A 27,652-nucleotide genomic window follows, 5' to 3' on the forward strand; every position below is an offset into this window, starting at 1 on the left:
CATTGCAGGAAGAGTTGAGGATCTTCACCGATGGTAGTCTCTTAAACGGCAAAGTAGGTGCAGCTTTTGTACCCTTCGATGGCGTGAGAGAGCTGCCTTCGAGGAATTTGAAACTCGACGACTTCTGTTCTGTGTTCCAGGCGGAACTTTATGCGATCAAAGAAGCCTTGTTTTATGTTTTGAAAAAACCCCCCAACAGATGGAAGCAGATAACGATCCTGACAGACTGTAAATCTGGCGTCCACGCAATAGCGGACCGAAATTCGATCAACCCTATTGTCATGGACATCAGAACAGATATTCAAAAGTTAAGATGCAGACACCAGAATGTGTATATCGACTGGATAAGGGGTCACTGCGGTATCCTAGGGAACGAAAAGGCGGATGAAAAGGCCCGGGAGGCAACACTCAAGAAGACTGCCCCTGACTATGCCAACTTCCCGCTAAGTTTTGCCAAAAGGAAAATTAGAAGCAGGACCCTCCAACTCTGGAACGATCGTTATTTGAACGAAACCACCGGAAAGGTAACCAAAATGTTCTTACCAACCTTTTTCCATGCCTTTGATTTCAGGAGACTGCAGAAACCTGGCTTTGAGCTCACTCAAATCCTTACGGGTCACGGTGGGTTCATGAGCTACCTACATCGTTTCAAGATCTCCGAGATCGACAGCTGTACGTGTGATGATGAGACACCTCAAGATGTCCCTCACCTGTTGATGCTTTGCCCCCTTTTCAGCTTTGAAAGACAACAGCTGGAGGCGCGTTGCAGGAGCCTGGGTGAGGATCTATCCAACATCGAATCCGTGATAGTTCATAAGGAATTGTCACAAGAGGTAGTATCATACATGATAAAAATAGTGAAGGACATTGGTAACATAAACCAAAGTAGGACACAAAATGCCGAACCCTCTTCTAGTGGAATGGAAGGTCTGCTGATGACAGTCAACAGTCCGCCTTCTCCTGAGGAGTTTTACGTGGTTTCCTCCCAGCAATGAGCAAATGCAGAGAAGTTCCTATTTGACCCACACTAGATGATCCCTCCTGTTCCCAACACAGATTCAAATAAAAACATATTTAATTAGCTAGAAGAAACAAAAATCCACTAAATGATCTATAAACCTTGTACATAATAAGCAAGGTAAATAATAAATGCAATTCCCATCTAAAAAAAAAAAAAAAAAAAAAAAGTCAATTAGAGTAAGATTTATTATCCATACATTACACAACCCGAAGCCTATTGTAATGGTAAAAAAATATGGTAATAATCTACATAAAACTCACGCACATAATTGTTCATTTGATGGATTTTGAAATGGCTATAACGAAGTTTTGTGACATTGAAAACTTGCAGTAATTAAGCGCGTTGCAAAATGTGAAATTAGTGCGGCGATTTGAGCCAAATTATCCGCATCTTATCGCGGTATGAAGACGAACGAATACCGAAGGGGAGCGATCGGTTCGGTCCGCAGAGGCCATCGCTCGTCCTGTGTTTGGTGGCCGAGTGTCGCAACGTCCCCGTACCGGAGGCTTGGCACTACTGCAGAGGTCTGCAACGCGTGGTTCGCGAGACACATGTTGAAATATTAAAAAATAATATAAAAAATAACTCATGCAATCTCGAAAACTTTTAACATAGACTTGTTCGAAAATAATCACACTAGTCTGCGGTGCTTGCTCTCCGAATAATGGTTAACTGTGCATATGTATGTGTATGTGTGTGGGTGCGTGTGTGTATATGTGTGTAGTATCCATGTGAGCGTATGTGCATATGTGTCTCTAGATGTCTGATGTCTCTAGTAAAATTCTAGCGATTCAAGCACTATGTTTCGAATTTAAACAATATATATAGAAGTGAATTTGAGTAGTGTGGTTGTCAATCAGGGGCAGAATTGGGGAATGTTACACGTGTGTAAAGTGATCACTCAAACCAGACTATGACGGTCGTAAGCCCCATAAATGTCCAGATTTCCATATTCTTCTTTATCTATGTAAAAAAAGTATATATGTTAAAAATAATATAAATTATTGTAAATTAAAAATTTCCAAACCGTTTTGGTACTCACGTTTGGCTCTTTTGGCACGAGAGGTTGTCGACCCCTGCATGCTGTAGACTCGACACATACCCTAAAGCCCACTCTACGCGGATTCTCATGTGAGATCCGAAAGCGAGCAATGGTACTAATTTTTAGATATTTTATACCGTGTCAGGGTCAGTGTTATAATTTCGTTCTGAAGCGAGGACGCGAGTAATTTGACGAGTAATTATTGCAAAAATTTACGATGATAACATAATAATAGATCTATTCTATTCATCGGCTGAAAGATAATTTGGAATTCTGGGAATTTTAACTTTGAAAAGCAAAGCGATACTTATTGATTACGATTTTGCTGCATACCTACTTACCAGAAGTAGGGCGTTCGTGAAAGTTCATATGGGACATACAATAGAACCCCGGAAATTCGAAATCCCGGGAAATGCGAAAAAGGTTTTGAAGAAAAACATTTGAAAAAACACTAAAAGACTGAAGAACACATTTATTATTATATATAACCTAATTTTGTTTAAAAATTACACTGGCCAACAATGATTTTGTAACTGAAATTTTGATGACTGATTTGGACTGAGTTAATCGTTCTTATTCAAAGTCTATACGGTGACAAGCTTGTATCACGTCAAGCTTTGATGTTACAGTCATATTATTGTTTTATGGACCCCATACGTTGAAACCGTAACAGTGGTCGGTATCTAGACATGTTTTAGTCTAATTTTGTAATTTGCTAAATTCTTCGTACAACCGGACCTTAGTAATCTCTTATACAAAATACAAACATATTTAAATACCCCTAATGTATTAATACCCATTTTGATTTATTTTCGCTATCTCAGAATTTTTATCGGAATTACATAAGACGAATAATTGCCAAATGTTCTACAATGGCAAAATATATTTATCATTAATGTAAGTAGATTTTACCAAAATACTAATAACCTAAAAACACTGACTTTTGGTCTAATCGACATAAAAAAATCAACCTATGTAAACTTTGCCGTTCAGCTAACTGTCCCTCAGTCGATTAAGCAAAATGTCCGTTTGGCCAAATGTCTGTTGGCCAAATATCCGTCGGTCAATTTTCTTGTCGACTAAATGTTTGTTTGCCAATTCGCTCACTCCTTTCAACGACATAAGTAAAAAATTGTAAATTTTCAGTTGTGCATGTTTTCGGAATGCCCAGAAAATGTACTATATCCCAGCAAAAGAGGCATATTTTTAACTTGATATTTACCCGCTACAGGGCAGAAAGTGTTGTTTTTGCATTTTGAAGAAAAGGTATTTTTAAATGATTTTTTTAAATATACTAAATATTTTTCAAACGGAGAAAAAACATTCAGGTTTTACCTAAAAAGAATGTATTTCACAGTAAAAAGTTCAATAAGTGGCTTGATATTTATTTTTAATACTCTTGATTATATTTTTAAACTTTAAAAACGATCTCCTGAAAAATCAAGTTTTTTGATATATGACGTTGTTGAAAGGAGTGAGCGAATTGTCAATTTGACGAAATGTCCAGAAAAGCGATTTTATTTAAATAGTTGCGATTTTGTTTATTGAGTGTGTAAGTGAGTCGATGGTTGTGTTCATTAGTGATTCGTCATCAATAAAACTTGCTTAGGTATAATTATATAAAAAATATGAAAAAGTGTCGCGTGCGAACAATAGTGTCGTGATGAATAAACTTTGATAGAGGCTGAATATTATGTTTGCAATTTGGGTGTAGCATTCGCGTATCTGTGTACACTGTGACTAAACAGAGAGCAATTAGATCGCTATCTGAGTAAAATTATTTTGTTAAGCAAACAATAACGTAAACTTACTACAGTACAAGGTAGGTAGGTAATAAACCTTAGGTAATAAGTTGTCCGCACTTTTTTGATCGGTTTGAATGCCTTGTAAAAATGAGTGTGACAATACGAGCACATTCGCCGTATCACAAACGAGATTCTATAGAGATATTTTAAGCTGTTACGTTTTGAATTCAAGAACTAAATGAGAAAAAAGTAATTCCAATAATTTTGTATAATAGCGATAATATGTATTCATTTTTAATTTCCATTTGCAGATTCAATTTTAGCGTGTAAAAATAATAATAATTTTAAAAAATCGTTAAGGCTTAGTATTCCTTAAGTCGCAATTTGATTTTCTCTAAATCCAGGTAACATTTTACGTAATTGATTTTTTCTTAAACACCGTTTTTGCATTGAAAAAAAGTTTTTCTTCGAAACAATTATAAGGTTTTCAAAAGAAAAGTTATTGGAAGGTAAGGAATTTAAAAAATATGAAAATATGTTTTCTATATTTGTATATTCTAAAAAACAACAAAATATCCAATATACATTCTTAAAAAAAAAAATCGGGCGTGAACAGACATGTGACCTCTTCGGTGGTCTCCGGTGGAATGAATTTTGTGTTTTCGAATATCCCCTTAACGACAGATAAAATAACGTCGTCAATCGGTCTCGGGGCGTCGAGTGGGCTGAGTCTGGAGCGGAGAACAGATGAGCCGACAAATTGTTACGCCTTCCTCTCGATCCTCATAGGCTGAAGAATGTCCAAGATGTTGGGCAGGACGCCTCCCTGAGCGATGGTCACGCCGGAGATCAGCTTGTTGAGCTCTTCGTCATTGTGGATAGCCAACTTATAACATCCAGACTAGCACAGTTCAAACGGAAATTCGCTTTTATCCTCTTTTTGCCGCCTTTACGCGATCCGACATGATATTGTGCCTCCGTGATAGTTCATAAGGAACTGTCACGAGAGGTGGTATCATACATGATAAAAAAAAAGGTGAATGACATTGGTTCCATAAACGAAGCTAGGACAAAAATGCCGAACCCTCTTCTAGTGGAACGGAAGGTCTGCTGATGACAGTCAACAGTCCGCCTTCTCCTGAGGAGTTTTACGTGGTTTCCTCCCAGCAATAAGCAAATGACAAGTTCCTGACTAGCCCACACTAGATTATCCCTCCTGTTCCCAACAGATTTACATAAAACATCCTTATTTAGTTAGAAGAAACAAAAATCCACTTAATGATCTATAAACCTTGTGCATAATATGCAAGGTAAATAATAAATGCAGTTCCCATCCTTACTATCCTACCTGCAGACAAGCATCTAAAATAGAAGCTTTGCGGGTTATTCTTTTAATCAAAATTAAAAAATCTCCAAAAAGAAGTGGAGAGACAGACGGCTGACGAAGAAGAAGAGTAGCTGCACCGTAAGTGTTAAGTAAGTACAATGTTGATGGATGACATAAACTGGAGTAATCCAAGCAGTAGATGCAATACGTCGCACCTAGATACGATAACTCAAGCACCTAATAACTATTGCGAAGGTTTCTCGTAACAAGCCGAGATGTTCGCGGCTCGGGTACGAACATAATAGCGCTCGCGCGGACATGAAGAGGTCCCCGAAGACGAGTTACACGGAGTATCTCGCATCTAGCGATCGTTCCGCGTTATTGTCCGCGGGAACGAGCCATCGTACAATCTAATTTCACCGCCGAGACAATGGGCCGCTCTCTGGCCCGCCGACTGCCGAGTTCGCCGTGCGCCATTGCGAAAATTGCGTTTTTCCCGCCCACCGTAGCGTTACGGCGGGAAACAATGATAAGGCGCCGTCCTAATACAACGCGATTACGCGACCATCGCAAGTTCTCGCGAATTTTACTCGGATGAATCCGCGATTAAACACAGATCTGGAATAAGTGTCCTTATTGGTCGAGCGAATGCCAATTAGGACATTATTTTTTGACATCTTAACATAGATGAAAAAGAATATGGAGGTCTGGGCATTTACAGGGCTGACGACCGCCTTGGTTGAGTGATCACTTTACACGCGTGTAACATTCACCGATTCTACCGATGATTGACAATGACACCACTCAAATTTTCGAAACTTCTAGATATATTGATCAAACTCGTAACACAGTATGCGCGATTTTACAATAGCCATCTATGGTGGGACGAGGAAAGCTTTTATTTAGCAGAGACTCTTTCCATTTGTATGTGGGGTCCGAATCCTGGATTATATTCACATACCTGAGAAACGCTTGAAAACATGTTTTTCAATTTATTTTAGCTCATAATTTCACCAGTTAATTTATTTACAACTGAAAAAAGTGTGTCCAAATACTTGTTCACAAATCTGGATTATGTCCAATCAGAAGTTATTTTTTCATTAGTGAAAAAACCTATGATTGGAGATAATCCAGATTTGTGAACAAGTATTTGGACACACTCAAAATGTTTTGAACCAATTAGGGCACTATGTATGTTTGATCCAGGATTCTTACGAGTAAAATTCGCGAGAATTTGCGATGGTCGCGTAATCGCGTTGTATTAGGACGACGCCTAAGACCCCAATTGACCCAGCGAGGAACTCGGGTACTTAGCAAACGGTGCAAATTGTTCCATCACGTGCAAGATTTTCTTTTCAAGAAAATCATCTCACATTTTTAATAAGTGGTAGCTTTATTATTCGGTTCGGCCGGTTAGGTTACGTTCACACGCAGTCATATGCACTTTTTTTTTTTAAATCGTAATCGGCTTTAACCGAAGAAATGACTGCTCTCCTGCGTTTTTTTTTGTTTGTTCAATCTACTTGTTACTCACAAGATTTTGAGTGTGTCCAAATACTTGTTCACAAAATCTGGATTATCTCCAATTAGAGGAGTTATTTTCATATTATTATTTTTTTTTTTTTTGACATCTCATCAAAGATGAAGAAGAATATGGAAGTCTGGGCATTTACGGGGCTTACGACCGTCATAGGCTGGTTTAAGTGATCACTTTACACACGTGTAACATTCACCAATTCTACCCATTATTGACAACCACACTACTCAAATTCTTGGAAGTTCTATATATATGAACCAATTTAGAAACCTTGTTCATGAATCACTAGAACTTCACTAGAGACATCTATTAGTGAGACATCTATTGGTCGTAAGCCCCGTAAATGCCCAGACTTCCATATTCTTCTTCATCTTTGATGAGATGTCAAAAAAAATATAATAATAATAATAATAATACTTGTTACTCATTGAGAAAATCTTCCTTAAGAACGTTTTCCTCTTTCAGAATTCTTTACATGAAACCCGGGTAAATATTGCCACTGCGGAATATCCCATGTCAACAGAATGCAAGAAAATAGATTGGCCCGAATTGATCTTCAAGAGAACTCGACCACCTGGAAGATCTCCAAAGCGATGGTGCAAAAGCTGACAGTCCAGGTATCGGAACAGACAGAAGGAAAAAGAAGTTTAAAAAAATCAAATCTGTATTAGATTATAACGTACTGTAACTTTTGGGTCCGCATTTAACGGTATAAAGGTTGTTTGGAGATCGGATCTATACTCGGTGAAGACCGAATGCCGCCTATACAACGCCTGCATTGCTCCTATTCTCTTATACGTCTGTGAAACATGGCACCTTACAAGGGCCCAGACCAGCCGTGTACTTAGCTTTTAGAATAAGTGTCTATGAAATTTTTAGGCGTGCGCTGGTTTGACTTTGTGAGGAACTAAGAGATTAGGCGTAGGACGCAGCTAATCTTGGTCACAACTGTCGTCAAAAAATGCGATTCAGTTGGCATAGCCATGTACTGCGCATGCCTCCCGAGAGCCGCCATCAAGCTTGCCTCTTTTACAAGGCATCATGTTCGCGTCGCCCAAGACGACCACTGCTAAAAATTTGTCGGCAACTCTCAGACAGGAAAGACGAGACTTGGGAGGATGCAAGGGAGCTGGCAGCCGACAGAAAAGCCTGGAGACAGTTTATGCTCCACAAAGGAACGGATATGGTCTAATAAAGTATACATATAGCTTTACGAAAAAAGCATGAAATTGGAATTTGTGTTAGAATGAACGGAAAAAATACATATATCTTCTATTATTTTTTGACATCTCATCAAAGATGAAGAAGAATATGGAAGTCTGGGCATTTGCGGGGCTGACGACCGTCATAGGCTGGTTTAAGTGATCACTTTACACGCGTGTAACATTCACCAATTGTACACATTATTTACAATATTTTGAGTGTGTCCAAATACTTGTTCACAAAATCTGGATTATCTCCAATTACAGGAGTTATTTTCATATTATTTTTTGACATCTCATCAAAGATGAAGAAGAATATGGAAGTCTGGGCATTTACGGGGCTTACGACCGTCATAGGCTGGTTTAAGTGATCACTTTACACACGTGTAACATTCGCCAATTCTACCCATTATTGACAACCACACTACTCAAATTCTTGGAAGTTCTATATATATGAACCAATTTAGAAACTTTGTTCTTGAATCACTAGAACTTCACTAGAGACATCTATTGGTGAGATGTAAAGAAGCTTTTTTATTAAGCAGAAACTCTTATATTAGTATGTGAGATCCGAATCCTGGATTATAATCACACACATGAGATATATATATATATATATATATATATGTATGTATGTATGTATGTATGTATGTATGTATGTGTGTGTGTGTGTGTGTGTGTGTGTGTGTGTGTGTGTGTGTGTGTGTGTGTGTGTGTGTGTGTGTGTGTGTGTGTGTGTGTGTGTGTATATATATATATATAGACTTGACACGATCAGATCAATCAGAACCTAAAATCTGGCGGTGTCAAAAGCCTGCGTAATCGGAGGGCATGTATGACTAGATGTATGGATGTAAAGGAGGCGAGGAGCGTATGTCAGGATAGAAGAGTGTGGCGTTCCATCCTCTCTGCCTACCCCTGCGGGGAAACGGCGTGATGGTAGTAGTATAATTCTGCTATTTACCATGTTTCCCGGGGTGTATGTACTATATTACGAATTTCTCGGCTAATCCGAACAGGTCACAGTCCCAATTAGTTAAGTTCGGATTTCGGAGGTTCTACTGTAGCTCGCACGGTAGGTACTGCAGCTTCGTGTGAAGGTAGCCTACCCACCCATCCAGCTGCAACAAGAGCCTTTAATGTTTACATTTGTGAATGGAAGCGCATTACGATTGCGTCTGCCGGTGCGGGTACTGTACTGTCTCAAGTTTCAAGTAAGCGCGCGACGCGTTTTGAAGCAAGTCAAGTTGGCCAAGTAAATGGACAAAAATCGCGAGTTTGTAAATGCAAATAGTATACAACTAGTACATTGGTGGAAGTGAATATAGTAAAAATAGTGGTAAAATGATTTTATAGTGCAAGGGTGGAATTTCTTCAGATCAAGATGAAGACGTCGACGATAGCTTTTTTATGGGCAAGTAGTACTTATTTTTATTATTTTTTCATTAAATATTATCTCACAAATACTAGCACATTTATTACATACTGACCGTTATTCGCACCAATAGTGCATAGGGCACTGAAGCAAATTGATGCAATGTTAGTTTGATCTTGATATCTCTTGTAAAATAATAGATGAAAAATAATTATGGAAGTCTGGGTATTTACGGGGCTTACGACCTGACGCAGGCCGGTTTAAGTGATCACTTTATACACGTGTATCATCCACCATTCCAACCATGATTGAAAGCCACACTCCTCAAATTTCGAAACATGCAAACATCCTTAAATTGACACGTCCTTTTACATGTGAGTTCTCGACACCATCTACGGTTAATTGAGTACACTTTTTATTAAGTAGAGATATTTTTTTTTAGTAGTGAAAAAAACACTTATAAAAACATGTTTATTTAATCTCCCCCTTGGGAATCGCACCCGAGACCTCCAGCATGGTAGCTAAATGTACTAACCACTGGGTTATGGAGGAAGAGTAAAAAAAACATACGATATTTATTTCAGAGTAATTATTATTGAATAGCTGTACCCAGCCACGTGTCGCTGTCTGGTTAAATGAAAAAGAAAGCAGTTAGCAAACAAATGCGTATTTTAGTTTTTTTTCTAAAAACTTTTTCTAAAGAAGCATCTTACTGTTTTTAACTACTGGCGGAAGAGCATTGGTCCCGCAACAGCAAAGGCACGCTCGCCAAATCTAGTGCGCTTGTTGCGGGTTGGTAAGATCACCTTTAACTCATAGCAGTTTCACATTTTCAATATATTTCGCAACTTGGTTTTAAAAAAAATGCTTTTCAAGAGCAGATCTGTCAGGAAGCCTAGATGCTTCTGTCTCAGATCTGGGCATGCGGTGGGACAGCTTTCAATGTAACCCATAGCAGTTATTGTAGCCGATCGAAGCGTAAGACGCCTATCAATTCGTCTAGAATACACAGCCCTTTTAGATACTATGGAGCTATATTATGCATTGATTTAGATATGAGTAGACATATACTCCACCATTTCGGAAAAGCGTAACCAGTGCAGTTCGTGAAGTAGTAGATTCCGTGATAAATCTAGCATATTTTCTTGACTTTCTTTAATCGACATATCGCTCACTCCTTTCAACAACGTCATATATAAAACAAAAAACTAGATTTTTCAGGAGATCGTATATAAAGTTTTAGAATATAATAAAATGTATTAAAAATAATATCAAACCACTTATTGAACTTTTTACTGTGCAACAGATCTATTTAGGTAAAACCTGAAGGTTTTTTCTCCATTTGAAAAATATTTAGTATACTTAAAAATATAATTAAACAATACCTTTTCTTCAAAATGCAAAAACAACACTTTCTGCCCTGTAGCGGGTAAATGTTAAGTTAAAAATATGCCGCTTTTGCTGGGATATAGTACATTATCTGGGCATTCCGAAAACATGCACAATTGAAACTTTACGATTTTTGATATTTGGAATCTGAGCCCACCATCCACCCGCAGCAGTTATAGAGTCCTGAGGGACTCTCTGTCAGCTGCACATAGAGGAAAATCTTCAAAATATTTCTGAAGAAATAAATATTGCTCTATTCAATTAATGAGGGGGGAGGAGGATGTACGGACAGAGGCCGACACTTCATCCCCACCCCTCGGGATCCCCTCATTACCTCTTTTAATTTTAATAAAATAAAAACAATAAGAACACAACAAAAATAAATAAAAATGTTTCCAAAAATAAAAAATAAAACAGAATACAATTTTTGATATATGACGTTGTTGAAAAGAGTGAGCGATATATAAAACTTGTGTGCGACCCATCATGACACATGGGATCGAATGCAGAGCGGACACCGCAGAAACAAAAAACGCGCTAAGAGTGTCAGAAATGAAGACTCTAAGGAGCATATCTGGCAAGAGATGAGAATGAGAATGAGGAACACCAGGATAAGAGAAATATGCGAGATCGAAGATGTCGTTAGGTGGGGAAGAAAACGAAGAAGACAATGGTGTGCGCGTGTGAGGAGAATGGAACCATACAGACTCCCCCACATTGTACAGCACGCCAAACACACGGTAGACAACTCCCGGGCAGACCACCAAAGAGATGGATTGACAGCTGGGAATCGACAAGAGGCTAGTCCTTCTTAAAAACAGGCCACAAGGCCTACACCAAGAAGAAGAAAAAATCGAAAGAAAAAAGGACTAAACAAAAATCCCTATAAAAAATTATAATAATAAAAACAAATGTATATGACTCACAATCATAAATACTAAACAATGAGTGTAAGGCCCTCTCCAAGCACAAGAGCTTAGTCTGTTTATTGAACTGTAAATCATTCTTGTAACTGTATTAAATAAATTAAATAAGTTTGAAAAATTAAAAGAGAAATAAAAAAAAATATTTGTTTTTGTATCTTGAATTGATTTTTACATAAGGAAACTTATCCAATGAAAATATGTATATTTTTTAAACACTTTTTTACACGTATCTGCCGTGTACATGGGGAGTTCAGTGTATTCGATTAATACAATGATTAATTTTTTACAATGATTAAAGAAAACACTTGTTTTTTACCACTTGAGTTTTATTATAGACTACATGTTTCAGAAGTTAAACTTCCATCATTCAGGTCTGTATAATAACTAAAATATAAAATTGTTCTATAAATAAGGAGAGGGGAAAGTAAGGGGAAGGGGTTAGTCTAGGGGCGGAGTTTGAAAACAAAGGAAAAATGGAAAGCAAAGGTGAAGAATTTTGAAACAATATATTATTTAATAAATTATTATTAGAATTTAGGTTTTTTTGGATTTCTAAATTTTCAAGATAAATCATAATTTTTTTAAATTTTCAAAAGTCCGCCCCTTGACTAACCCCTTCCCCTTACTTTCCCCTCTCCTTATTTATAGAACAATTTTATATTTTAGTTACTATACAGACCTGAATGATGGAAGTTTAATTTCTGAAACATGTAGTCTATAATAAAACTCAAGTGGTAAAAAACAAGTGTTTTCTTTAATCATTGTAACATGTCTTACCACAAAGTTAATGCCGAAACAATAAATAAAATAAGACATTTTTTTATTAAATACTCGAATATAAATCTACCGTCGCATGTTTTAGAGATAATTTGGATTTTAATTACCCCGATACTAGTTCTCATAGAATGTAATAATTATAATTATAATAAGGTTAATAATATTACGTAAATCGAGAATTCAATGATGTCGGGCTAGAAAATAAACATAATACCCATTTGTATTCCTACATAAGCAAGGTAAAAATGCTTGTTTGATTATTACGAGCCACACATTGCGACATGAGAATCAAAATAGCGCCCATCAAATTAATAATAAAGACACAATGCAACGTTCGTTTCCCATTGTGCGGAAAAATAATACGATTTTTATTCAAATTTCAATGGTGGACAAATAAATTCATAACTTTATCAAATTCTCATGGAGTTTGCATTGTTCGCGCTCATTTTTAACGTTGTTAAACACGGCGATATTCTGTTAGATTGTATTTTCGCGACATGAATATCACTACTCATTAACGACATGTTTATTTGCGTATTCATGATACACTGAATTCACCCCCAGGGGCGTGCATTCCATATAGGCAGAAAAGCAGTGCTTATCACAATTTACCCGCGTGACATATAAAAACGCAACCAGTACCTACCCTGCCTAACTACCTACCTCTACTGCCTACTTCAATTAATTTTCTGTTCACGCCACTGTCCACCCGTTGGAAAAACAATACCAAAAAAGTGGTTAAAAACAGAGTTTAAGCTTTATTTGTTTTAAGAAGTTTATAAAATGTGCAACAAATTATCAGCCAAAAAACATTACTCTACTACTAAAAGCAAATAAATACTCATTAAATGCTCTTATTTGTCATTTCTTGACAAAATACTGTATGATGTATTGTATGTTTCTATTCCCTTTCCCTTTTTATGCACTTCGTGGTGAAATTCATACTCTCCCTTACGATCACATTCTTCAAATTTCTGACTTACATTTTAATTATAAGAATATGGAAGTCTGGGCATTTACGGGGCTGACGACCGTCATAGGCTGGTTTAAGTGATCAATTTACACACGTGTAACATTCACCAATTCTACCCATTATCGACAACCACACTACTCAAAATCTTGGCAGTTCTATATACTTATATGAACAAATTTTGAAACATTATTCTTGAATCACTAGAACTTCACTGGAGACATCTATTGGTGAGATGAATGAGTAGTGTGGTTGTCAATAATGGGTAGAATTGGTGAATGTTACACGTGTGTAAAGTGTTCACTTAAACCAGCCTATGACGGTAGCCTTCCATATTCTTCTTCATGTTGCATGAGATGTCAAAAAATAATATGAAAATAACTCCTGTAATTGCAGATAATCCAGATTTTGTGAACAAGTATTTGGACACACTCAAAATGTTGTAAGCTTAATAATGAGTTCATTATCGGGTAAAACTTTTCCTTCGTATTATCTCTTCTTCTTCTCCTTCTTATTCCTCATTACTGAGGGCTGAGACCCTTATGGAAGCAATGACTCTTCTCCTGTTATCCCTTGACTGCGCTGCACGTAGCGCTCCAACCACCGAGGTACCTGCGGCTGCCTTAATTTGATCGGTTCATCGTGTGGGGATCTTCCTCTTCCTCTCTTCCCCTCCAGGCTACCGATCACAACCAGTCGTTCCAGGCTATCATCATTGCCACGCACAACGTGTCCAAAAAACTGAAGAATCCGTCGTGTACAGACATTGGCCAGAGTCAAGCCATCCAAATGTAGTTCTTGGCGAATGGACTCTTTGGTGCGTCTAGCTGTCCATGGAATTCTTCTTATTACACAATAAAATAAACTTGAAAAAAAGTATGCACGAATGTATGCAAATTGTATGAAACTAGAATGAACGAAAGTCGACAATCGCCTGTACCGGCTTTCCAGAAGAGATTATGCCACTGATAAGTTTTTCTTAAATTGATTTTTTTTTATTCAAGTATATGTATGTATATCAATTACTTACAATTAAATATTTGTAAAAGTCTAGAATGTACACCTAAATATGTAGAACAGAGAAAATATTTTCCATAATTTATGTAAATATCGCAAATTGATAAAATTGCGGAATTTATAATGTAGAATTAGAAGATTTTTTGTTATTAAATTTTCCGATTAGTCAGGAAAAATGAAGGACGAAATGCGACGTTCCTTAGACGAATGTACGGAAAACTCTTTGTATGACAGAATAAAAAATAAAGCTATTAAAAATAAGACTGAGTAAAGGATAAGTGAATATTTATTTTAAAGGTTTTTTGAGGTGGTTTGGACATGTGGATGCGAATGGATGATGAGAGAATGGCTAATATTTGGCAAATATGAATTGATTTGAGGACGATTTGAGACAACCAAAGCAATCCGAATCTAAAGTTTTATCGTCTCAAAAGTCGTAACTGGAGGGTTTGTATGACTAAATGTATGGATGTAGAGGAAGCTATGTCAGGAAGTGTATGTCAGGACAGACGAGTGTGACGTATTTTATAATCCCTGTATACTCCTGCGGAAAAACAGCGTTATGGTGGTGGTAGTAATAGGTTTTCTATAAAGATATCTATTCCTATTTCATAGGATTTCTTCATACATTGCATAGTTAAGAATTTTGCGATTTAATTTACAACATTTTGAGTGTGTCCAAATACTTGATCACAAATCTAGACAATGTGAACTTATATGTACAGTGTCACGAGATTGATCAATATATCTTCCAAGTTCCAAGAGTTCCAAAAATTTTAGTAGGTTTTTTTTTCTTTTAATTTCCTTTAGCGTTTGTTATAAATACAAGGTAAATAAGAGATTTTAACATATTTACTACAGTGTTTACAAAGACATAGTGAGCTTGTGCACTACACGGAATTTTACCGCCCGGCAGTCCGTTTTTGAAAAATAAAAGCGACCACGACAGTTTAGCGTGATCGAATTTACGCGCAACGTGTTCACGCACCGATCAAGAGCACCGATCCGAAGAAAGATGGACAAAAGCACAAGTCAATCCAAGCCAACCATCGTTTTATCACGCCGGTAACTGAAGTGCCGGACGGTAAAATTCCGTGTAGTGCACAAACGCCCATATTTATGGAATAAAATAAGAATTGAGTAGTGCGGTTGGTAATCATGGATAGAATGGTGAATGTCGAACGTGCGTAAAGTGATCTAAAAAAAGGTTATCTGTTTTTTTTTCATTATTTATTTCTTTTTCGTTTGTATTGTGTCCGTTCGTCGATATTTTTCTCCATAATTCTCTTGTTTTTGCTGAATTTAATGATTTGAACACAAATATGTATCAAATACTATCAGTACTGTAACAAATTACGCAAATTAGACTAATATACTAAAAGTTTCCCGCATATTTATTTCATCCAAAAGTATCAATTAGATTTTTTTTGTGTATCAATTAGATTTTTTTTTGTATTAATTAGATTTTTCTGTGTTCCATTATAAGATGATTATCACTTGAAACATGTATTCACATTCGTGAAACACGCAAATAATGTTTATTCATAAATTCTGTTTAATCAGAGATTTATTATGCTACAAGTGGGACACGTTGTTAAATTTTTAATTTATTGTTAATTGATTGTTAATTTTAATTTCTTGAATGTTTTTCGCAGATACTTGGTGGCACATTTTATAAAATTTATCAAAAAAAATTCATACTACAGCCAGATGTAAAAAGTAAACACACATAGAACCATCAGAAAAATGTATTTGTATAGTAATAAACATTTTCATGAGGCGAATGTGGTTAGTAATAGAAGCAGAGGAAGACGAAAAATCTCGACACGGCAAAGATTATTCGCAAAGACAGAGTAGTGTGGCGATCTATTCTCTCTACCTAACCCTGGTGATGATTAGTTTTTTGGTTGGTTAGTTAATATTAAAATTAACAAACTTTATAAAATTAAACAACTTTGTTTTAACAACTTTTTTATTATTAGTACACTTTAACCTACCGGTTTCGACAAGAACCTTTTCATCATCAGGGTTTATTAAATTCTAAAACATTAAAAACAATAAAATACTCATAATTAATTACATTCCCTTACCAAAAACTTCCACACACTTAAAGTGTACTAATAATAAAAAAGTGGTTAAAACAAAGTTGTTTAATTTTATAAAGTTTGTTAATTTTAATATTAACTAACCAACCAAAAAACTAATCATCACCAGGGTTAGGTAGAGAGAATAGATCGCCACACTACTCTGTCTTTGCGAATAATCTTTGCCGTGTCGAGATTTTTCGTCTTCCTCTGCTTCTATTACCAACCACATTCGCCTCATGAAAATGCCTATTACTATACAAATACATTTTTCTGATGGTTCTATGTGTGTTTACTTTTCACATCTGGCTGTAGTATTAATTTTTTTTTGACATTTACCCCGATCGTACTTTCAAATTAACTCGGCATTATTTTTTTTACAATTCTTATTAGTATAAAATGCGTTGCAATAAAAAGTTTTTATTTTTGTAAAACGTCTGTATTATGCGGCCCTTTTTATGTGAATTTTTTTCAAAACAACCGAAACAATTGGAAGGGAAGAGAAAGATGGTTTAAGTGATCACTTAAACCAAGCTATGACGGTCGTAAGCCCCGTAAATGCCCAGACTTCCATATTCTTCTTTATCTATGTTGAGATGTCAAAAAAATGATATGGAAGGGAAGAGGGCTACATCCAGCTGTGGAAGACAGAAGACTAAAGAAGAAGTCACTAAAATGTCCTTGTATTTACCATATGTAATAGACGATCAAGTTAACATCGTGGTGATCCGATGCAATGCCCTATGCACCATTTAAGCGTGAATATAATAAAATAATAAATTGGCAAAATGTTTTTCCGAAGGACCATTCAACTGACATCAAAACCGAATCTTAAGATCTACAACTAATTACACCGCAGAGATCAGATAATGGTATAATACATATAACGAATCAGTCTCTCGTAATCATAACGGTCGACGTGGCAGAAAATTCAACCGACAAGGTCGATTATTAATTGTCGTTGTGAAATTCGTAATATCTATATGGGTAAGCAGATATGGCGAAATTCATCCGGGATGCACTCTTCGGCGAGTGACTGGGCATCAAGTCTAACAACCATGACCGAAACTTCTAGGAAAATGGCCAAAGGTCGGCGATTCGGTGAATGAAAATCGTAAAATGCAAAAAAAATGTTTTTTTTTTAAATTAATGCGTGGGTTGTTCAATTAATGTGGTATGTAGACTGACGTCATAAAACAGAATGTACTTTATTTAGAAGTTACATATCTGGGTCCCCTTAAAAGTGTTCACCACCCCGACGCACACACTTATTCCAACGGTATTTCTACTTATGAAAACAGTCCTGGAAGGCTTCTTTTGTGATGATATGCTAGTTTTTTTATCGGCGGAAGTGTGTTCCAGGATAATTTCAAGAAGACTAAAATTCTCGTTGACGGGGAGTGAGCATTTCAGCTCCCCTGTTTTCAGATTTTCACTTTCAGGACATCGGAATTTCCTTATATATAATTGTTCATGTTAAAATTTAATACATCGAATTTTGAGTATGTCCAATTATTTATTATTTAAACACTAAATTCGCTCGACTTCAGAATTATTAATATCAATATTTTGATTGATATTGATGAATAATTCTGATTCATTGAGATGACAATACGGAAGTCTGGGTATTAGTGTATAAAGTGATCACTTAAACCAGCCTATGACATATTGGGAGCCCTGTAAATACTCAGACTTCCATATTCCCACCTCACTAGACTTCATCTATGTTGAGATGTCAATAAAAATCATTGGGTTTCGATAAAATATCGAGACATTTTCTTGGTTGTCGAGACTATGAGTTACCGTTTATTGTACGCGTGTATTTTCGCCAAAATATAGCCTTTTTATGATATAATTAAAATTATTGTTACTTTGTTATCTTTGCAGATTGCCGTAGAAACGTGTTGGGCTATAACTACTCACGGAGCCAGGCACATTCCTGTACACGGCTGGAGGCAGAGCCTTCCAGTGGATTCGGAGTCCTACTTCGACAGGAACGAGTACAGAGAATACAGAAGAAATCCCATCACGTTTTTTGAAGGAGAAAGAGCTCCAGAAACGGGTCAAACGTACGACACGTACTTCGACCGAAACGGAGGTAGAGAAATTAGAAATACCGACGACTTCCCCAAACCTCAGAATCCCTGGGAAGAGGCCTTGCGACACAGCGTGTATCTTACGTTAGTCCGAGATAAAATTGACAGTATTATTATAAAGAATACCGGATCCGATAAGCAGACTCTCGATGTCGACGTACGATCGAACGACGACGAGATCGAGGACGTCAATCTCTGGAGGAACATAAGGAGAGCGCCATTCAAACAAAATAGCAAGGAAAAGGGCCCCGTGTTCGGCGACATCGCCATATTGTCGAGAGGCAAACTGATTGAGTCTCTGCAAGGGTACGCGTTCGTAGAAGACGAAAACATCAAGGAGTGCATCGAGTGCCATCTGTACAGCGCCAGGCCTAACGAGGTGGAGGCTGAGAGGATTCTCACGGCCCCGTGCGAAGGACCGGACTGCAGGAACCAAAGGATAAAAGCTCTGTGGACGGTGCGTCGCATACGACACAGAAACCCCGAGGGAAATGATCCGCCATTCATGTACGAACTCATGTTCTCGATCGCTTCACCGAAACCGAACGGAGTCCAACTAAATTACAACGAACCCTCCCAAACATTTTCGATCAAGGAAACGGAGAAAGCGCCGAAGCCGCCGAAAAAACACGAGAGAAAAGGGAAATTCGTATTTCTAGATGAAAAATCCCAGGAGTACAGACGAGGATATCACCGTCCTCGGGGGACGACCGCCGAACAGGATTATCCCGCGATAACAGACAACCCGCCTTGGTACGACGGATACAAAGATTCCACGAGGCAGCATAGAAATAGATATCCTCAATTCTATCCCGAATTTCACAATGTTCCCCAAACTCAATTGAACACGGGAGAGAAATACGTCACACAGAGTGAAAAATATCAAGTAAAGACCCCGCAATATGCGATCAATGGCGAAGCCTATAATCGGGATGAATTTACCAAATATCAAGGAAGTAAGAAAGTGGAAGGGGTGATTTCAAATTCCGAAGTTCCCGAGACCGAAAATGTGCGATACCAACAACAAAACAAAAATTACAATCTTCCCACCATAACTCATCTGCATCACCATTATTATTTAAATGACAAGGGGGTACCGGTAATGAAACAGTCGATAAAATTTGAAAAACACGATAATCACGAATCGTATTACCCAAACATGTACAGAGAAACGACTGCCGGTTTGGACCGAACAAAATACACGGCTGATCCGGAACACGGTACGAGGCAAAGCACCGGAATAGATAAATCTCACATTAATGTTGTCATTCTACCACAAACAGAAGAGAGTCCAGTTACGACTCCCTTTTTCACAACTGCTATGTCTTCGGAACACGAAACTGTACAACACAAAGCGGGAACTAGCAGTACCAATACCAATGTTACAAATTATGACGAGCACACATTTTACAGAAGGCCGAAGGCGCATTCGACACAGATAACTAGCAAAAAGCTACTACGACCAACAAAACCATTTCGCCCTAGTCCTGTCGACGAAAGAGTTACTTATTCCGAACTAGATCCGCTTTATATGCCAACAATGAGCACACCTACGTCATACACTACGGATGCGCAAATACAAGTTATACATTTAAAGAATCCATTTGTCGAAGAAAATTCTAGTACAAACGAGTATGAAAATCAACACGATAATCACGATACAAATGAATCTAGCGCTAATGATAATATTGGTGAAAATTCTGAGGACGATTCTAATACCCAAGATAATCAAACCAAAGTAAGCACCTATCACGAAGAAAATGAGGAAGGGACTACCTCAAAACCCGAATTAACCTCCGAATATAATTATGTAGACAGCACGATTGATGATTCCGAACCACTAAAAATTACAATAGACTTTAAAGATGAAAAAAATAACGAGCAAGAAGTCGTGACAGAAAAAACAATCACAACAACGGAAATAGGAACAACTATTGAGAAAATTTATGTGCCAGAATACACAAACAGTAATGAAGGTGAAGAAAGTACAGTATTCATCAAAGAGAATACAAACGTAGAAGAAAGTTACACACCGAGCACTGAGGCAGCGTACACGCCGTATACCAGCACAGAGAAAAATGAAGAAAAAAATAATTCTCATAGGATTGAGCGAAGACCATACAAACCTAATAGAAGAATCAAGTTACAGAAAAAGTTTTCAGAACTAATTAAATCTCAAGTTCCATCACCACGAAGCACAGCAACTACAATACCATACGGGTCTTCAACAATAGCCCAAGCTTATGAAGAGAACATAGACAATTCAACCGCAAACACACCGAATACTGTAAACCCTATCAGAAAATCACGACAGAGAAACAGTACTACGGGTTTTATACCGCAGAGAAACTCTAGAAGAAAATATCAAAGAAAAATTGGTTCATGGTCAACTGGTCGTTTAAAGCCAAAACTAGTAACTGTACCGACAACCTCTTCAACAGAGACTACAACACAACTGAAAGTTAGTGACGATGAAACAACTACAGATGATAATTTGACAACTGTTGAAGTACAAAATATAACATTTTACAAAGATATTGAATCAACAAAAACTGAAAATACACCTGACGATAATGATTACGAGAATGGAAATAAAACTGCCGATTCCGAAATAAATGCATCAATACCGGTTGAATCAACCTACAATATATCGGGAGAATTTGTGACACATTACACAACCGATTCAAATAATGCATTCAATAATTCAGAAGGTGACTCAACAGCGACGACTGAAGCCATTGAACCGACAACAATAACGGAAATACCTAATACAACCTTATATTCTAAGGAAATAGAAAGTTCAGCAACTGAAACCCATCATACTACCATTCAATCAACAGAGTTATCGAGCGAACCTTACACTAAGAGCAATGAAGAGATATTTACGCCACTGACCAAAAAAAGCTTTGTGACTTCAATCAGCCTTAAATTAGGGAATAAGACGAGACCGTACTATCAGCCATCAACCCAACACCCTAGAAGGAGAAACCTCAAATACATCGAAAAACTACAACTGAATGAAAACAACACTTTTATGGCCGATTTATTGAGACAGGTCAAAATTGATGATGCTATGAAAGCTAAACTGTCCGAGATTAATGTTGGAGGAGAAAAATTCAAAGTTTATAAAGCTGAAGATACATCAGAGCAGGTAGAAGGACAAACTGAAATAATAGATGTAAATAATGTAACGAGACAAATAATGGAACATGCCAAAACTGTTTAAAGTTTCAACATCACCTATATATCGCTGGGTAAATGCCAAAGGGCCACAACGCAAAAAAACTCTTCTTCTTCTTCTTCTTATTATAGGCCTTGCGGCCTGTTTTTAAGAGGGATTAGCCTCCTGCGACGTTGATTCCCAGCTATTGACCCATCTTTTGGTGGTCTGCCCGGGAGTCGTCTACCATGGGATTGGCCGTACAGTGCGATGTGGGGGAGTCTGGATGGTTCCATTCTCCTCACATGCGCATACCATTGTCTCCTTCGTTGCCTTCCCCCACCTAACGACATCTTCGATCTCGCATATTTATATTAAGAATCAGAAATGCCAGGACCAGGGAAATATGCGAGAAAAAACTCTTTATTCTAAAAATGGTATATAAATCGTCGAAATTTTCATATTCGAAAAAGACACCCATGATTCTAAATTAAATGGACATTTCTAATGCTAGAATCATGGGTGTCTTATTCGAATATTAAAATGTTGACGATTTAGATATCATTTTTGGAAGAGTTAAATTTTTTTTGTTGTGGCACTTTGGCATTTAACCAGCAATATGTATGGTGAAGTGTCTTCAAAAGTAGATGTAATGTCATTTAAAAAAAGTAGAGTTCTGTACTGGACATCTTTGAAACCTTTATTTCATATCACCGTTATCAGATCGAATCTCATCTATCACAGGCTTATGTGTGGGTGTGTGAGTGTGTGGGTGTGTGAGTGTGTGGGTGTGTGAGTGTGTGGGTGTGTGAGTGTGTGTGTGTGTGTTAAAGCCAAAAGCTGTACCTATAACATTATATGTATGTACGATATTTAAATTTTATTATCCATAGGATAGGAAAATTTAAGTTTTGTACTGACAGTTCTTGGTGGAACTGCATTTTATAGAATAAAATATCAACTGTGTAGTTTTTTCGGCATGAATTTTATTTGAACAGTGACCGGGTTTCATCGTAACCGACGTCATCAGACTGGTCTGACGACCAGTCTGTCTGATGATGTCGGTTACAACCAAGACACATACACGTACAGACCCAGTCTGACGATGTCAATTATGATGAAATCTGGGTGCTGGTAAAATAAAATTAATGTGGAAAAATACTACATAGTTGTTATTTTATTCTACAGATAGGAAAAGAGAATAACCATATACCATTTTTCACCCATCTTACTAAAGTCATCCAAGAATTGTATACATAATAATTAAGAAAGAAAAATGACAGTTGAATAAAATAAATAAGCTGGTTGAATTTATTATACATATACATATACACAACTCCGTTGAATGGTCAATACATTGATTTGTTAGAATTTCAAAACTAACCTGTTTAGATGTAAAAGAGATTGAGCTTTTCATTGAAAGGGTTAGGGTATTACAAACACTAAATCTAGGATTTAATTTAATACCGATATGTATATATTTTTAAAAATATAAATTATTAATACTCTTGTTACACTGGATAAAATTGTTATAAAATTTATTATTAGCGTAGAAAATAAGTAGAAATAATAAATGTAAATTGTTATAAAGCTGAATAAAAATATTAATAAAATAATAAGGAAATTCTTGTCTTTTGACCTAATCATAACTCATCATTTGTCCGCAAGTGACTTAAAGAAAATATTTTTTCATAACTATTGTTAAGTTTATGTATTAATTTTAAATCAAACACAGATTTTTTGAGTCTACTAAGTTGTATTTTATTAACAAAAAACACATAAAAAATTATAATGTGACAATTGTTTCGCCTTGTTAGGGTATTATCAAACGAATGACATTCGACATTCGTTTGATAATGCCCTAACAAGGCGAAACAATTGTCACAATATAATTTTTTATGTGTTTTTTGTTAATAAAATACAACTTAGTAGACTCAAAAAATCTGTGTTTGATTTAAAATTAATACATAAATTAAAATGGAGCTCTACAAATTAAACGCCAAGTCAATAAATAAAAATATACTATTGTTAAGGTTCTTATAAAATGGCTGAAACTATATATAAACAGCTATTGAGTAGGAATTATTATTTTAACACATTGTTTGCGGGAAACGCTTAAAATCGTCTTTTACATGTTGTTGGTAGAGAGTGGGAGACGCTTATAAGCATTCTATTTGCTTACTTTTGATAGAGAGCGAGAGACGACAAAAAACATGGTACAGATCAGAATTGGGTTTGCGATTACTTGTGATTAGTATACTGAGGATCGGGCGGCAGACTGTCTGAGTATAATTAGGGTCAGGGTTGATGAAAAAACCGCCCGATAACAATGTGTTAATTACAACATTTTGAGTGTGTCCAAAGCTTCTTTACATCTCACCAATAGATTCAATTATAAGCTTAAATATAAGAGAAATTATAAGCTTAAATAATAAAAATGAAAATGGTATTTTCTGGCGTTTCTCATGTGTGTGATTATAATCCAGGATTTGGACCTCACATACTAATATAAGAGTTTCTGCTTAGTAAAAAGCTTCTTTACATCTCACCAATAGATGTCTCTAGTGAAGTTCTAGTGATTCAAGAACAAGGTCTCTAAATTGGTTCATATATATAGAACTTCCAAGAATTTGAGTAGTGTGGTTGTCAATCATTGGTAGAATTGGTGAATGTTACACATGTGTAAAGCGATCACTCAAACCAGCCTATGACGGTCGTCAGCCCCGTAAATGCCCAGACTTCCATATTCTTCTTCATCTTTGATGAGATGTCAAAAAATAAAATGTGTTAATTCATTTAAATAATTTTTATTGTTAAAAGTCGTTAGATTAATGTCTAGAAATACACCTGAAACGTTGATAATACTTGACCAAAAATCGATCCACACCATCAGAAATTCATGGCGCCTTTTTTATTATTTACATACTTTTTTTAATATTTGTGTTTTATTATTTACACAAATATTTCGACTTCATACTATTTCTGTGAGCCTAAGCGGCTCATTATTAGAAATAGGTACCAAATTGTGGTAGAGTGGATTCGAACCGAGAAACCACAGGACCACAACCCGACACAAATTAAAAAGAATTAAGATCCGGAATCATTTTGTGGTTTTATGTCAAAAGATCGCTTGGTTGATTAATCATAATAATCTATTATATTATTTTTTGACATTTCATCAAAGATGAAGAAGAATATGGAAGTCTGGGCATTTACGGGGCTTACGACCGTCATAGGCTGGTTTGAGTGATCACTTTACACACGTGTAACATTCACCAATTCTACCCATTATTGACAACCACACTACTCAAATTCTTCGAAGTTCTATATATATGAACCAATTTAGAAACTTTGTTCTTGAATCACTAGAACTTCACTAGAGACATCTATTGGTGAGGTGTAAAGAAGCTTTTTTATTAAGCAGAAACTCTTATATTAGTATGTGAGATCCGAATCCCGGATTATAATCACACACATGAGAAACGCCAGAAAATACCATTTTCATTTTTATTATTAAGCTTATAATTTGACCAGATAATTTATTTACAACATTTTGAGTGTGTCCAAATACTTGTTCACAAAATCTGGATTATCTCCAATTACAGGAGTTATTTTCATATTATTTTTTGACATTTCATCAAAGATGAAGAAGAATATGGAAGTCTGGGCATTTACGTGTGATTATAATCCGGGATTCGGATCTCACATACTAATATAAGAGTTTCTGCTTAATAAAAAAGCTTCTTTACATCTCACCAATAGATGTCTCTAGTGAAGTTCTAGTGATTCAAGAACAAAGTTTCTAAATTGGTTCATATATATAGAACTTCGAAGAATTTGAGTAGTGTGGTTGTCAATAATGGGTAGAATTGGTGAATGTTACACGTGTGTAAAGTGATCACTCAAACCAGCCTATGACGGTCGTAAGCCCCGTAAATGCCCAGACTTCCATATTCTTCTTCATCTTTGATGAAATGTCAAAAAATAATATGAAAATAACTCCTGTAATTGGAGATAATCCAGATTTTGTGAACAAGTATTTGGACACACTCAAAATGTTGTAAATAATCTATTATGATATTTGATTTTTAAATAACTCGATAACAAATCTCTTCATTCCTAAAATCACTCAAAAATGTATACGTAGCATCATTGTTTACAATAAAAAAAATATATATAGTGACTCACCTGCTCCTTCCATTGAATATTTGTATGTAGGCTCTGGTTTAGCAGGAATAAGGGCTGCATAGGATTCCGGCATCATTTCCTTTATTCGTTGGTGGTAAGAGAGCCTGAGGAATATCAAAATGTTTACTAGATTTATATTCTGTCCGCCTCCGTAGTGTAATGGTCAGCACGCTCGGCTACCGTTCTGGAGGTCCCGGGTTCAATTCCCAAGGGGGGTAAAATGAATATAAGTGATTTTTTCACTGTAATATTTATTCAAAATTACCATGGACTGGTAACTGAAGCAGAGGGCTGATCACCTTTCCTTCATGTATAAACGATCAAGATAACACTGCGTTTATATGACACAGTGCCCTATGCACCATTGGGGTGCGGATAAGGGTTCTATTATTATTATTATATTCATATTTTACACAAACCACTTTAATGTAAATAAATATCATGTAAGGAAAATTAAGCCATTTAAAACAACTGTCGAAAATTAATTAATTGATTCGGCAGTCGCTTTGTGGTAACACCTATTTGTTTTTGATTTAAATTTCACTTTTTAGCATGTGTCATAGCGGTTTTCAAGAAATATTGATATTTACCAAGTGAAACTGTCAAAATCATTGTTTGTTTATTGAACAGGGTATTATAACTAGAAAATATTGGATTTAACGGAATCTTAACATTTTAAATGAATGTTTTACTTAGTAAATACCACTATTTTTTTAATCTATTGCGACACGAGTTTCGATGCATTTCACATAATTTAGAAACAACATATGTGAAGCTAAGTCTATATTTTGTCCGTCTCCGTAGTGTAATGGTCAGCAAGCTCGGCTACCGTACTGGAGGTCCCGGGTTCGATTCCCAGGAGGGGGGGGTAAAATAAATAAAAGTGATTTTTTTCACTCTAATCTTTATTAAATATTACCTTGGACTGGTAACTGAAGCGGAGAGCTAATCACCATTCCTTCATGTGTTATCGATCAAGATAACACTGCATTTATATGATGCAGTGCCCTATGCACCATAGGGTGCGGATGAGGTTTTGAAGAAGAAGAATGACATACAGTATTTTTCTGCCATTTGAATTATGAATTTATTAATCCTGTATACCTTTCTCCCTTATAATTTGCTAGTAATAAAAAAAGGAAAAATATTTTAGGTACATATTATTTTGCATACCTTATGCATTTCAGTAGTGTCTCTTTGATAAATTTTGGTCTGGGATGTTCTGGGTTCAGTTGCAAGCAGGAATCCCAATCCTCCCAGGACCAGCGGAACTGGAAGTTGCTCAGATGGTACGAAAACCAATTCACAAATCTGAAATAGAAATTAAACAAAATTGTTTACATGTCTTTGGTTTAATTATAAGAGCAATATTATCTTTACTGTGTATCATACAATCCTGGAAATATCTAAATATCCGTGCCTAAGAAGCATACGGATACAGTTTCAAAATCTGAAGAAATTTGAAGTTTAAGATAAAAACTTATTATTATATATCGCTCACTTTTTTCAAGAACATCATAAATCAAAAAACTTGATTTTTCAGGAGAACGTTTTTAAAGTTTAAAAATATAATATAATGTATCAAAAATACATATCGAGCCACTTATTGAACTTTTTACTGTGCAACAAATCTTTTTAGGTAAAACCTGAAGGTTTTTTCTCCATTTGAAAAATGTTTAGTATATTTAAAAAAATAATTAAACAATACCTTTTCTTCAAAATGCAAAAACAACACTTACTGCCCTGTAGCTGGTAAATATTAAGTTAAAAATATGCCTCTTTTGCCGGGATATAGT

The 27,652-nt window shown here is 36.2% G+C and overlaps 1 protein-coding gene across 1 annotated transcript in view; it reads right to left on the reverse strand.

The window, feature by feature from the left end:
- Nucleotides 1–27,652, reverse strand: part of Cbp80 (Nuclear cap-binding protein subunit 1) — a 41,463-nt gene that overhangs the window by 11,527 nt on the left and 2,284 nt on the right. Inside the window, exons 3-4 of the mRNA XM_088258975.1 lie at nucleotides 27,030–27,167; nucleotides 25,857–25,960 (exon numbers count right to left, since the gene is read on the reverse strand). Of these exons, the coding sequence (XP_088115101.1) occupies nucleotides 25,857–25,960; nucleotides 27,030–27,167 (242 nt within the window). The remainder of the gene's footprint in view (nucleotides 1–25,856; nucleotides 25,961–27,029; nucleotides 27,168–27,652) is intronic.

This window comes from Brachycentrus maculatus, unplaced genomic scaffold (genome assembly GCF_059751285.1).
Source record: "Brachycentrus maculatus isolate JH-2025_06_01 unplaced genomic scaffold, ASM5975128v1 h1tg000105l, whole genome shotgun sequence".
NCBI classification, from domain to species: Eukaryota; Metazoa; Arthropoda; class Insecta; order Trichoptera; family Brachycentridae; genus Brachycentrus; species Brachycentrus maculatus.